Here is a 12950-nt window from a genome sequence, read left to right as displayed (position 1 = left end):
AAATCTATTATTTATTAACATTTTTATAATCTTAATCAATAATAAAATTTGTAATTTGGATATCCAAAATAAACCACATGATAATGGATCGGATCAGATTTTTTAATTAATCATCCAAAACCGAACCGAACTGCGAACACTAGTACAAAAATGTTAATTTACACCCGTTTTTAATTAAATTTACACCCATTATTTTTAATAAAAATCGGGTGTATATCCACAGGGTGAGAAATGTCTAACGCTTTTACACCCATTATTTTTAACAAAAATTGGGTGTAATTTGGCGTAATTACGTTTTTAATTACACCCTATTTTAATAAAAATCGGGTGTAATTACGTTTTTAATTACACCTTGTTTTAATAAAAATCGGGTGTAATTGGGCATAATTACGTTTTTAATTACAGTCTATTTTAATAAAAATTGGGTGTAATTGAACATAATTACGTTTTTAATTACACCCTGTTTTAGTAAAAATTGGGCGTAATTACGTTTTAATTACACCCTGTTTTAATTAAAATCGGGTGTAATTGGGCGTAATTACGTTTTAATTACACCCTGTTTTAATTAAAATCGGGTCTAGATACGTTCTTAATTACACCCTATTTTAATAAAAATCGAGTGTAAATACGCCTTTTATGAATGAACAATTATATTATATTTAAATCTATTTACACCCTATTTCATATACACCATTTAGTTATATTTCATTTTCAGTCATAATATTGCAAATACTATAAAATCACACACATAAAAATCATATTTTAACTAAGTCAAAATATTTTTAATATTAACCAAAAAGTATACAAAATCATGTCCATTCATAATATTTCAAGTACTATAAAATCATACACATAAAAATTATATTTTAACCAAGTCATAACACTTCATATATAATTTTACGCCATACTTGACGGTTAGCTTCGGTGTTCTCTAGTCCAATTGAATCCAACCGCTTTCCACATGTAGCATTGGATTCATCCATGGCCAAAATACCACGTCCTGGAGAAGCAATTGCTTTCCACAAATCGATCCGGAGGAAGATCTTCTACATTCGTGTACACCGACTTCATCTTCTCAAGCAAAGTCTACAAAATTATTCATTATATAGCAATTCAGAGCCACACAACAAACCTCTAATTTCTTAAAAACTACGAGGTTAAAAACTGTTTTACCGTTTTGCCAGCCTTGTCAATCCCTAAAATGAGTACATGAAGCTCTAACTTGTTGAACATGTACTGCCAAAGTCCATAAAATAATGAAAACATCCTTTGTTGAGAATGTTATCACAAAAAGTGGCAAGAAGTTCTGCACTAGAGTTTACAGCAACACCTTTGTTGCAAAAGACCTCAAAAGCCTCTTTAAGAGCCTATATGATTTTCAGATTCACCAAAACTAGATGATTTTCAATCCCACCGGAAACAAGTTCATAGCCTTTCTCACTCAGAGCCTGCAATATATTCAGTGTTAATTAATACACAACAAATTAATCTCTTTGGTCCAACAAGGAGACTGGCTCTTGTGTTGATTGACTCCAATATCTATGAGAAGAGACTGCTGAGATATCCTTTCTAATGTACCTGTGCAAATAATCCATAAACACAAACAAACACAAACTCACCTTTTTCATTTCTAGTCATACTTTGCTTTTAACTACACTATGCACACATGTATGATCAATGTAGTGGCCAAATTGTTAGTTATTTTATTCCATTCACTCACTAAAAACTGCCATATTCTCATGCAGTTTCATATTGATGTGAATGGGGTTCAGTTGAGTTCTCCGTGGATATTGGCCATAAGTGAGAGTGTATCTTAAACGTGGATATTGGCCATAAGTGAGAGTGTATCTTAAACTTATCTAGTTTCAGTCTTCCAGTAGTTATTTGAAATAATTCAATTAAAAACACAATTATATATATTTGACTAAATAGAATTTTCATTCCTTAGGCAACTAAATAGTTTAATCATGTAATACTGTTTTCACTAACATATTAAATATTTCAACTATAGTAATTACTTTGATTTTTTTACCGACTAATTACTTAGATATATATTAGTAAGTTGTATATAGAACCCAAGAACAATCAACAACGGCAACAAGAGAAAGTTGAAGGTACACAAATTGAACTTGGATTTTTCCATTCTAGAACATGAAAAAGAGAAGAAAAAAACATTGAAATATACTCACAGAATTTTGAGATTTTTAAGATGAGTAAGTTCTCTTGGGATAGGCCCTGTGAGCTTATTATGGTTTAAGCTTCTACAAAACACGATCAATGCAAAAAGTAATGACAAAATGATTACTTTCACAAGTTTAAGAGAAAAGTATATGCAATAAAATTATCTTAAAAATTATCCTTGTATAAAGCATGGAAGCTGAAATCCCATATAGCACGACTATAAGAATTATCCTTCAGTTCTAAAGTTACAACGGGATTTCCTTCCACATTCTCAGAATCACCAACAGTCCAATCCAAATTCCTCGCAAACTCTTTCTTCAATTTCCCTTTTTGTCTTCATTAGAATATCATAGTTTTCATATATAAATACATTGTCACTCTATATAAGTTCCTCACAAAATTCACTCATAACAAAAACAACAACAACAATTCCTACACAAATTGTTTCATTAATATGGGATCCAACATTTCCAATATAGAGTCTGTTGTTGCTGAGAGATCATCACACCCATCTACCATCCTCACCTTCCATTCCAGTGCTAAATGGAAGGCTCACTTTGAGGCTTCCAAACAAACAAACAAGCTGGTAATAATTAAGTTTTTAAAATCATCTTTTCTATAATTTTCTTATTTTTGGGCTGAAATTCTTGTATTTAATAAAATGGTTTAATATTTTTTTTCTTATTTCTTTAAAGATGGTGATCGACTTCACGGCTGCATGGTGTGGACCATGCAAACACATGAATTCAGTTATCAAAGAATTTGCTGCAAAATACAAAGATGTTGAGTTCATTAAGATTGATGTGGATGAGTTAATGGTATAGTAATTTCTTTTAATTATCTTAATTTTTATTTATATATTTATATGCAACATTTTTATTAATATTAAATAACATTTAATGGAAACAGGAGGTGGCAAGTGCATTTCAGGTGCAAGCAATGCCAACATTTATTCTAATTAAGAATGGAAAAGTGGCTGTAAAGAATACAACCAAGCATATGTTTTAACAAGTTATCACACAAACTAGGAATTTCAAATAATGGAAGCACCGAAGTTGCCATTTCTATTTTCACTAAGCTACATAAACCAACATTTAAGCAGTTACTCCAAAACCAATTAGCCATCGAAGATTCTTGTATTTGAATTGACACATGCAACCTTAAAAAACAAAATAACATAAACTACAAGACACAAGCATTGAATAAAGGAAGATACCTGTTGAATTGCACCAGGACCAAACTCCAGAAAGCAATGTGGAATTCCTCCACTGTTCATTAAAATAACTAATCAAAAGAGTCTAGTCTGTGTTTCATAGTAAAAAATAGAAAATTCATAAAAACTAAGAACCTTATTGGTTTCTTCTTATTGAAAACAGCATCAGGACGAACAAATAGAAGGTCTTTGCCACTAGGAACTTTCTAAGAGGTAATGCAACCACCAAACAAGTATATTTCAGCCTCACTGCAACCAATCAAGCACAAACTCAACACATCAATTCTACTTGACCATTAACTTCAAAAAAACAAACACAAAAAAGCATAGAATTACGCACCTACCAGCCGGAGAAGAGAGAACGAGTTTTGGCAATTTCTCCTCACCTTCTGTAACCTTCACTCCCAAAGTAGCTGCTTCTTTGTTTCCGAAACTCGCACATACCATTCCACTACATCGCAAAAAAACAAACTGTTAATCGATTAATCATCACAAGCACCCAAAAAATTGGAAGAGAAATGAAAAAGTATGAATGAAATTTGAGTAACCTGTTATATCGGCGACGATTCTGAAAGCTGACTGAGTTCACACAAAGTGCCATAGAAGCCATCGCCATTTCTTTCCAAAATTTCAACCACAATAGAATATTTTTTTCATTTTTCTTTTCTTCATTTTATATATACAATGCATGGTTGTTACTTGAAACTTGTTATCCATTTGTCTCGTACCCGCGGAAACTCGGATATTCCACTTAACAGAATCAATCACCATACATGAACATAAAGAGACATACCTAAGATGAAGACCACAACCGAACCCTAAATCTGTACCCTTCAGTGAAAGAGAAAACACCACGGTTGAACACTAAATCATTTTGTAGATGAAGTTTCGCCGCCAGAATCATTACTGTGCTGCCAAAAGAAAAACAACTGTCGGTTGCAAGAACTGACTTCGACATCATCCTCTTCCGATAACAGTGAAATCGACATCAATGGTGAGAGAATCCTCTTTCGATAGCCGTCGAAAAAGGAGACGGTGATCAAAAATTTAAGAATTTTGCAGATGAATTGTTAGGCGAGAGAGGTGAGAATCGCAGTTTAGGGTTTAATGGGGTGAGAGTGTTTTTTGTGAGAGGAGAACATTGAGTGAATGTTGTGAAATGAGTTAAGGAGATTTGGGTTTTGACTTTCGATGAATCTGGGAATGATCAATTTCAATTATTAGTAAACTTGAGCTTTAACCAAACACAGTCAAAATCAACAATCCAAAAATTGGTGAAACACGCTATGGATTTCTGAAAATGCAAAACCACAGTTAATTATTAGAAACCTGAAACAAACATGCATCGAATTTGGGAATGGAAGAAGCTTACGAGGTGGGGAGGCTGAAAGAAACGGTGGCGGCGACTGGGTGTAAAACGTACACGGGAGCGAGAAGAGAACGCGCTGAGAACGTCACTGTTTTTCGGCGAAATGAGAGTGAGCGAGTGAGCGAGAAGACAGCTTACGACCGAATGAATGTGGTTTAGTGAAAGGAAATCAAACTTAGCTGAAACCCGAAATCACAATTGCCATTGCCTGAAGCTGAAGCAGCGCGCGAGTGAAAAATGGGTTTGCTGAAAGAGAGTGAAAAATGGGTTTGCTGGAAGAGTTGAATAGAAAATAGAGAAAGTGTTTTATTATATTTAAAGGATAATGTTTCAACTAATAAAGAGTTTTAGTATAATGTTTAAAGTATTTTATTTATCTAATAAATTTAGACCTATTAATATGCCACATAGACTATATAGTTTGAGTTATAAAATTAAATGATTTTTTTCCATATAAATTTACACCCATTTTTTTGTTTAAAGGGAGTAATTAAAATTTGATTATAATAATATTTTCAATTTAAACCCGTTTTTAGAAAATAGGGTGTATATTGTCACCTAATAATGTTTAAAATAATATTTTATTTACAAAATTGCCATTGCATTTCTGATTTACACCCGTTTTTAGTATATTGGGTATAAATTTTAAAATTATATTAATCTTTTTGTACTAGTGGAATAAATTTACCTTTGGATTGGATTAATTTTTACCTCAAAACCGATTCAAACCGAGGCGCGAACACCCCTAATATATGAAACCCTTTGAACATGTATCATGGATTTTCAAATATTTGCGAGATATATATATATATATATATATATATATATATATATATATATATATATATATATATATATATATATATATATATATATATATATATATATATATATATATATGTCTAAATCGGCCTTAGGGGTGTTTTATTGCTTTTTTGGCTTTAGGGGAGGCAAACTCGCGTCAAAATGTCTAGTCTCAATCTGGAATTAAGTGGTCTAAGCAATTTGTAATTAATATTCAACATAAAATTATTTATGGACAGGTTCGCTTGACCGTTAATTACTTGGTGTCTGAGGTTATTGGTGTGACGTGGACGTGGGATCATGCCCATTCTCTAGATTTTGTCTTTACTTGATCGGGAATGGAACCCGCTCAAACGACTAGATGTTTAGAGGTGTGATGCTTGGCCAGCTGGCCTCCTTTTGTTTTTCCACGCGTTCAACTTCTCCTTCCTCTAACTTGCTCTACCCAAAAGTTTGTTATGCTTGTGGCTGATGAATGGGTCGGATTAGTGAGTGGGTGTAGAGCTGTCAATTTCAAGGGCCAGGGCCTAATATTTAAGGCCCTCAAAATATAAGGGGCCTAAATTTTCAAAAGTAAATAAGCCCCAAAATAAGTAGGGCCTTAAAATAAAGGCCCCTAAATTTTAAGTAAGGCCTCAAGGCCCTAATTTTTTCATCAAATATTTTTCATAACAAATTAACTTTTTTATTTTTCATTAAAAAAACTTGACTTCTTTATTTTTAATAAAAAAATGACTTTTTTTATTTTTGAAAAAAACAGATTTTTTTTATTTTGGAAAATTCGACTTTTTTTATATATTTTAAAAAATTTGAATTTTTCGATTTTTTATACTTTCGAAAATTGGTTTTTTCTCGGAAAAATCGACTTTTTATATTTTCGACAGAATTCAATTTTTCATATTTTTCGAAAAAATCGATTTTTTTATATTTTCGACTCAAAAATCAATTTTTTCTCAAATAAATCAACTTTTAATATTTTCCACAAGAAAATTGATTTTTTTTTTTATTTTCGACAAAAATTGATTTTCTCGAAAAAGTCAATTTTTAATATTTTCGATAAAAAATTAGTTTTTTTTTCGGAAAAGTCAATTTTTATATTGTCGAACAATATAGACTTTTTTTTTTTTGGAAAATCGACAAAAATATGGTTTTTTTAAAAAAGTCTACTTTTTTTTAGGGAGTGTTTGTTTTCCGGATTCCAAACTCTATCCCTGGAAAATTATTCCCAGGTATATAATGATAGGAACTTTATTCCTAGGCATTTGTAAAAATTGTGTTTGGTTTAAATTAAAAATTCCCAGGAACTTTTTATTTAAAATTTTCAAAAATTATTAAAGCTTTTTGTTATGTAAATAATATAAAGGAATGAATTTTATAATTATTTTATTCATTAAATACAAGAAGTAGTTAACTATTACATCATACAAAAGAAAACTTAATCCTATCCAATAATAAATGAAACGTGCATGTTTAGTGGATATATATATATATATATATATATATATATATATATATATATATATATATATATATATATATATATATATATATATATATATATATATATATATATATATATATATATATATATATATATATATGGTAGTTACACAAAAATTAACACAAACTGACTGGAATGAAAAATTCCCATGCTCATGATGGGGGAATGTAGTTCCCGGCTACGTGGGAATAAAAAGTTCCTGGTAATAATTTTTTCCTTGGAATAATTATGTATTTCTTTATAACAAACATAGGTATTTTATATTCCCATCTAAGATTCCTGGGAATAAGTTTTTAATCTCCCAAACAAACACCCCTTTATATTTTCGATAAAAAATCAATTTTTTTGGAAAGTCGACTTTTTATATTTTTGAAAAAAAATATTTTTTTCTAGAAAAAATCGATTTTTCATATTTTCGGAATAATTGATTTTTTTTAATTTCTTAAAAATAAACTGAGTTTTTAATTTTGTAAAAAGTATTTTTTATTTTTCAAAATAAAATTAATTTTCAAACAATTTAGTTTCAAAAAATTTATACTTTGGGGCCCTTACTTAGGCCCCATAAAAAACAAAATATGATGGGGCTTTGAAATATGGGGCCCTACAAATTGTCATTTGATAAAGGGCTTAAAAAAATGGGGCCATATAGGGGCCTAATTATTTGGGCTTTACAATATAGGGCTTTTTTGACACCTCTAAGTGGGTGGCGTTTTTCCCGCCAATTTTTGTGTTTGGGTGGTTGGTGTGGTTTTTCTTTCTTGATTCGTGTTCTGGATGGTCCTCTTTTTATGGTTTTTTTGCTTTCGTGTTTTGACTTTATTATTTTAGTGCACAACTAGTGCTCTCGGCTTATATTTTTCTATTTTTTTTAACTTTCATATTTTTTTAGTATAGTGTTTTTGTGTTTTGCCATTCAAAAAATACTATATATTTACCCTAATTTTCTTATTAGGTGCACATTTAATATCAAAGTCTCTGTGTGTACGTTATATTAATACATTAATTTACTACGTAATGATATCACTTATATATTGATTTAATTTAAGATAGATTTGAAATTACAATTGTTGATCTTTAAGCTTTATGCATTACTATTTAGTGTGTTAAGAGTTCTTTTGGGCTTTATAATGCATACTCTTTTTATTTTCAATAGATATATCCAACATCATTTTTACTCAGCCTTTTTTCTCTCATGCATCTTGAGTTAGGGTTACCATGTATACCACCTACATAACGCATTCCATCTGCTTTCATCCATTGTCAATCTGCATTTTGCTCAGGAGATTCATGGTTTATGTGTTACAGCCTTCTGATATCCATCCCTACATTTGCATCAGTTGTCATATGGGATTTTGAGCGCCTTAACTTAAATTCATATATTTTTTCTTGCATTTCATTTAGCCCCTCAACATCGATTATTGACTTCTCATCTCCTTCCTCTCTTAATCTCGTGTATTGCATTACATTGCTTATGCTCGTGTTTGTTCAGCTTGTGTTGGTTATGCTCGGCCAAAGGATCTTCACTCTTTTTATTTTTTAAATTTCGCCGATATTGTTAATCTCTTGATCCTCTGTCGGTGTTTCTCAAAGTTTGACTCGGTTGAGGAGGTTTTTCTTCCAAACATGAGGAACATTAAGGTTCATTTGAAGCTTTCAACTCCTTCTTGAGTTAGCTACAAATCACACATTTGAGATGATGATCCAAGCCATATCAAGCCATCTCCTTGTCTAGTTGGAGTCTTGAAAAATAAGGTTGCTTTTGAGGAGGTGTAAGTAAGTTTTGTGCTCTTTCGGTTCTCGTATTTCAAGCTCTTTGAACTTGGAGGAGAGTATCCTATTCTCAACTCTCCTGATGGTGAACTTCTAGATTTGTTCAGACCATTTGAGGAGTGACTTTGGAACCAGTTTTTCATCTCTCTCAATTAATGGTCCCCCTCTATTTTGGGCGTGCCAAAAGTCTAACACGGGTGACATGGTTTTAAATTGCGGTTGCGGCTGCGGATGCGGTTGCGGTTGCAGTTACTGCGGTTGCGGCTATTGCGGTTGTTGCGATGCAGAATGCGGTTGTTGCGGCGTGAATTCATATTTATGAACATAAAATATTATATTTTATTATTTATACTTTCGATTTCACATATCTTCCATTTTCTCTCTAAATTTCATGTATATCTCATTAATATTCGTCACCCTTTTAAATATCACTAATCCTTTTAAAATATATCTTAAATCTATAATATAATTAAAAAAAGAAGGTAGACCAAATAATTTTTGCGAGCATTGCATAATCTCTTGCGGCCTGATGCGGTCTGATGCGGCTTGATGCGGTCGATGCGGTGTTATGATGCGGCTGATGCGGTGTTATGATGCGGTTTTTATTGTGATTTGCAATCACACCGCAATTGCGGTCTGATGCGGATGCGGACACTACCGCAACCGCAATATTGCGGCCGCATCAGGTGATGCGGTCCGCAATTTAAAACCATGACGGGTGATATCCATGTATATAATCAACACACAATAGACTTAAGGTACACTTTTCTGATCTCATAATTTCACTTATCTTAGACTTAATAACTGAATTAGAAGGTGGATTGTTAACCTTACAAGTCCATCCCCGCGCCAATGTATCGGAGAATAACACCACTGTGATCGACGTCTATGATCATCAATCAAAGAGAATTTTGGTTCTAGTGCGGAGTAGAGGCACCATCTGTGGGAAATTTATTCCTAGTTTACAAATAAATTATATCTAAAACTCATTTCATTCCCAACCTCGTGTCAGAGAACTCCTCCTCAAATCCTTTAGGTTCAATTATCGATTTAGATCAGTGTAATTAGGAAGATCGTGAATCCTCATTATCAGATAATCTCTCCTTATATGCAATAGAAATCGAAAGAATCCATGAATTAGTGATATTGCGGTTAAAGAAAAAAACCTCTATCGCAAATTCGAAATTCTTCTTTATCATCGTGATAGGCCAAACCACCTTAAAAAGCTCAATATACATTAAAAGCTTGACTAATCCAGACATAGATCAAGACTAACGTGAAAGTAGATCTCCCTACAAGTTTATATGGAAGGGGAAGAAAACTTCATGAATCTAGAAAGTTTGCCAACCGCCTACGAAGGGAGGCATAGCGACTGAATCTATTTCTAGTGTCATGTGAGTTCAAATGAAACATACACCAGTTCAATAACGAGTCACAGGTAGACCTGTTGTCAAATCAAAAAATAATTCACATGGCCCACCTCACCACCAAGATGAGGCACTAACATGGAGAAATTTTGGCATGTAATTCCAGGTAAAGTACTAGGTACGAAAAACTTTAGGAATCAAACCCTAGGGAAATAAAGTTTGTTGATGTAATGAGAAGAAACCCTAGGAATCAAACCATTACAACTCTATATATAATGAGAAGAAACCTGTAGGGAAATAAAGTCTGCTGATGTATATCCCATCAAAGGTAAAATTGATTGTTGGATGATCATATGTAGACCCCATAATGTTGATTATTTAAGGGACGTGTGCAAATCCTCTCAATGCTCGAGATAAGTAGTTCTCAAGGCTCCTCAAAAAATAAACAAGTAAATATTTTTCTAAATAAATGTTGTATGCATGTATATTATTTCAATATATCATAGATTACTTTGTAAAACAAGACCCTACTATGCAGAACACGTTAAGCACACCTAGTGCATCCCTCTCTTAGGAATTAGCCACTCCAAGAGCGTATGTAGTAAAGCCTAGAAGCATCATTGATCTCATCCTCATTTGATAAGTCCACAAAAATCATATTTAGGTTTCCTAATTTGGCCATGTATTAAAAAATAACAAGAAAAAAATAGTGGGATAAAGAGACAAAAATATTACCTTAGAGAAACTGCGAATATGGAAGCAAATGATAAGTTAAAAAATTCACCTAGAAAATTAGAAACAACGAGGGAATGTGAAATCGAAGAAGAATAGAGACATGTGAACAATTCAAAGTATTTACTGAATTTAAGGAAGAATAGAAAGAATCCTATGAGAGACAAAGAATTTGATCAAAAAGATGGAAAAAAAAATCAATCGTAGTAATGTACCAACTTTATATAAGAAGACGAAGTGGACAAATATATGGTCCAAAATGGAGGGAGACTCAGAAGATAAAATAAATTATGGAGATAAAACTCGAGATCTCAACGTCACTTGAGTTCATTTAAGTAATTTGAAAGACAATGTCACTCCCTTCCATACAGGCCTGAAGCCACTAGTAGAAATGACTTTACAAAACATTTCAATGACAAGACATGCATTTAATATTCATGTTCCCAAGGTTACATGCTCCCACTCATTAAAATTTTCCACTCCCACCTCTATAAAGCAATGGCTTTCTTGGAAGAAGAAAGATGGAAATGGAGAGCGACACAACAATCTCAATCCCGCCTTCACTAAGTAATAAAAAGGACTTGGGGGCTATTATTCCAGACCAGGAAAATGCCTACAAATTCTCAATCCTGAGCTCAATGATGGAGTCGGTTATGCATGATTAATGACGATGCTTCAGTACTTATAGACGGTTACAAGCGTTACAAAGCAGCTTAATGGTCATTAGACCAAAGATTTCACTATAAATAGAGGCTCCCACCCGAGGGATAAGCAAGATATTCTTCTTGGGTGCACGCATTCCAGAATCGTGCCACTCGAATCCCCCAAACATCTTCCTCTGAGGCCTACGTTAGTGAGGAAGATACCCTATTCAGTTGCAACCTCACCAGATTTGCTTTCGGTAGGTATTCCAAACGTGTTCTGCCAGAACAGTAACATTGGTTTATAATTGTCAAAAAAAGTTTATCATTTGATGCATAAAATTGCGTCTTACAATTTTATCTTAGGTCTATAGAACGAATATGATAAAATATACACATTGTACTTATAATAATTATTATAATAATTATTGACTTCTCTAAAGAATTCATAAAACATATAATAATTAATAAGATTTTGCAACATAATACGGTTGGATTTTGTAACATAAAATATACAAACTGCAAACTGAATTGAATTGCATGGTACTATTGAATTGAAAAACAGTCCAATGCAATTGATTTAATTTAATTTAATTTAATTAACTATTTTTTATTAGGTCAGTTTGATTTTGAACACCTCTAACATTATCATTCTAATTCAAAACTTAGCTGAAGATCAAGCTGAACGCAATATTTGACAAAATAACCACATTGAAAATTAAGACAACTTCTAACGAAAGCATTATTACTGTCATTGAAATTGAAATTAGGCGGTCGCAAAATATTACGTATCTAGAGACAACAAAACAGTGAAGGCATGTGTGTGACTATTTATGGGATGTCAAATTTGTGACGTGTTTATCTTCACACTCACTTCACTCTTGTATCAATCATATATCATACTCCCTCCGTTTTTTATTATAAGTCGTTTTGGAAAAATATTTTGTATTTTAATATAAATCGTTTTATAATTCCAATGAATAATTAATGCTATTTTTCCTATTATATCCTTAAATATTTATTACTCTCTCATTTCAATTATATAAATTTATCTTCCACATGTCATTAATGAAGGATAATTTTGTAAAAAACTTCATAATTTCTCATTTTCATACAACAATTATTATTTTTCTTAATCTGTGTGAAAAGTCTAAAACGACTTATAATAAAAAACGGAGGGAGGATGTTATAATTATTTACTAAATATGTACATAACAATTCGCTTAACTTTCTCATCATAATCCAAACTTAGAAAAACTCAAAGTTGTTTTCCAATGAACCACTATCAACAAGCCAAAGTTGTTTTCCAATGAACCACTATCAACAAGCTGTTCACCCTTGTTCCTCAACAAAAGTCGAAAGAAAGATTATT

At 32.1% G+C, this 12950-nt stretch overlaps 1 protein-coding gene and 1 pseudogene across 1 annotated transcript; one reads left to right on the top strand and one right to left on the bottom strand.

Annotated features, from left to right (window-relative positions):
- The first annotated feature begins 2591 nt into the window (after positions 1–2591).
- LOC131651234 (thioredoxin H2-like) lies at positions 2592–3189 on the top strand. The gene is made up of 3 exons (XM_058920905.1): positions 2592–2767; positions 2877–2999; positions 3091–3189. Exons 1-3 carry the CDS (start codon positions 2636–2638, stop codon positions 3187–3189), a joined length of 354 nt encoding a protein of 117 aa, XP_058776888.1. The 5' UTR covers positions 2592–2635.
- LOC131648141 (uncharacterized) lies at positions 2927–5025 on the bottom strand (annotated as a pseudogene).
- Positions 5026–12950: the final 7925 nt, after the last annotated feature.

Source organism: Vicia villosa, linkage group LG2 (assembly GCF_029867415.1).
Source record: "Vicia villosa cultivar HV-30 ecotype Madison, WI linkage group LG2, Vvil1.0, whole genome shotgun sequence".
Taxonomy (NCBI): Eukaryota; Viridiplantae; Streptophyta; class Magnoliopsida; order Fabales; family Fabaceae; genus Vicia; species Vicia villosa.
This window is presented reverse-complemented; position numbering and strand designations above follow the sequence as displayed.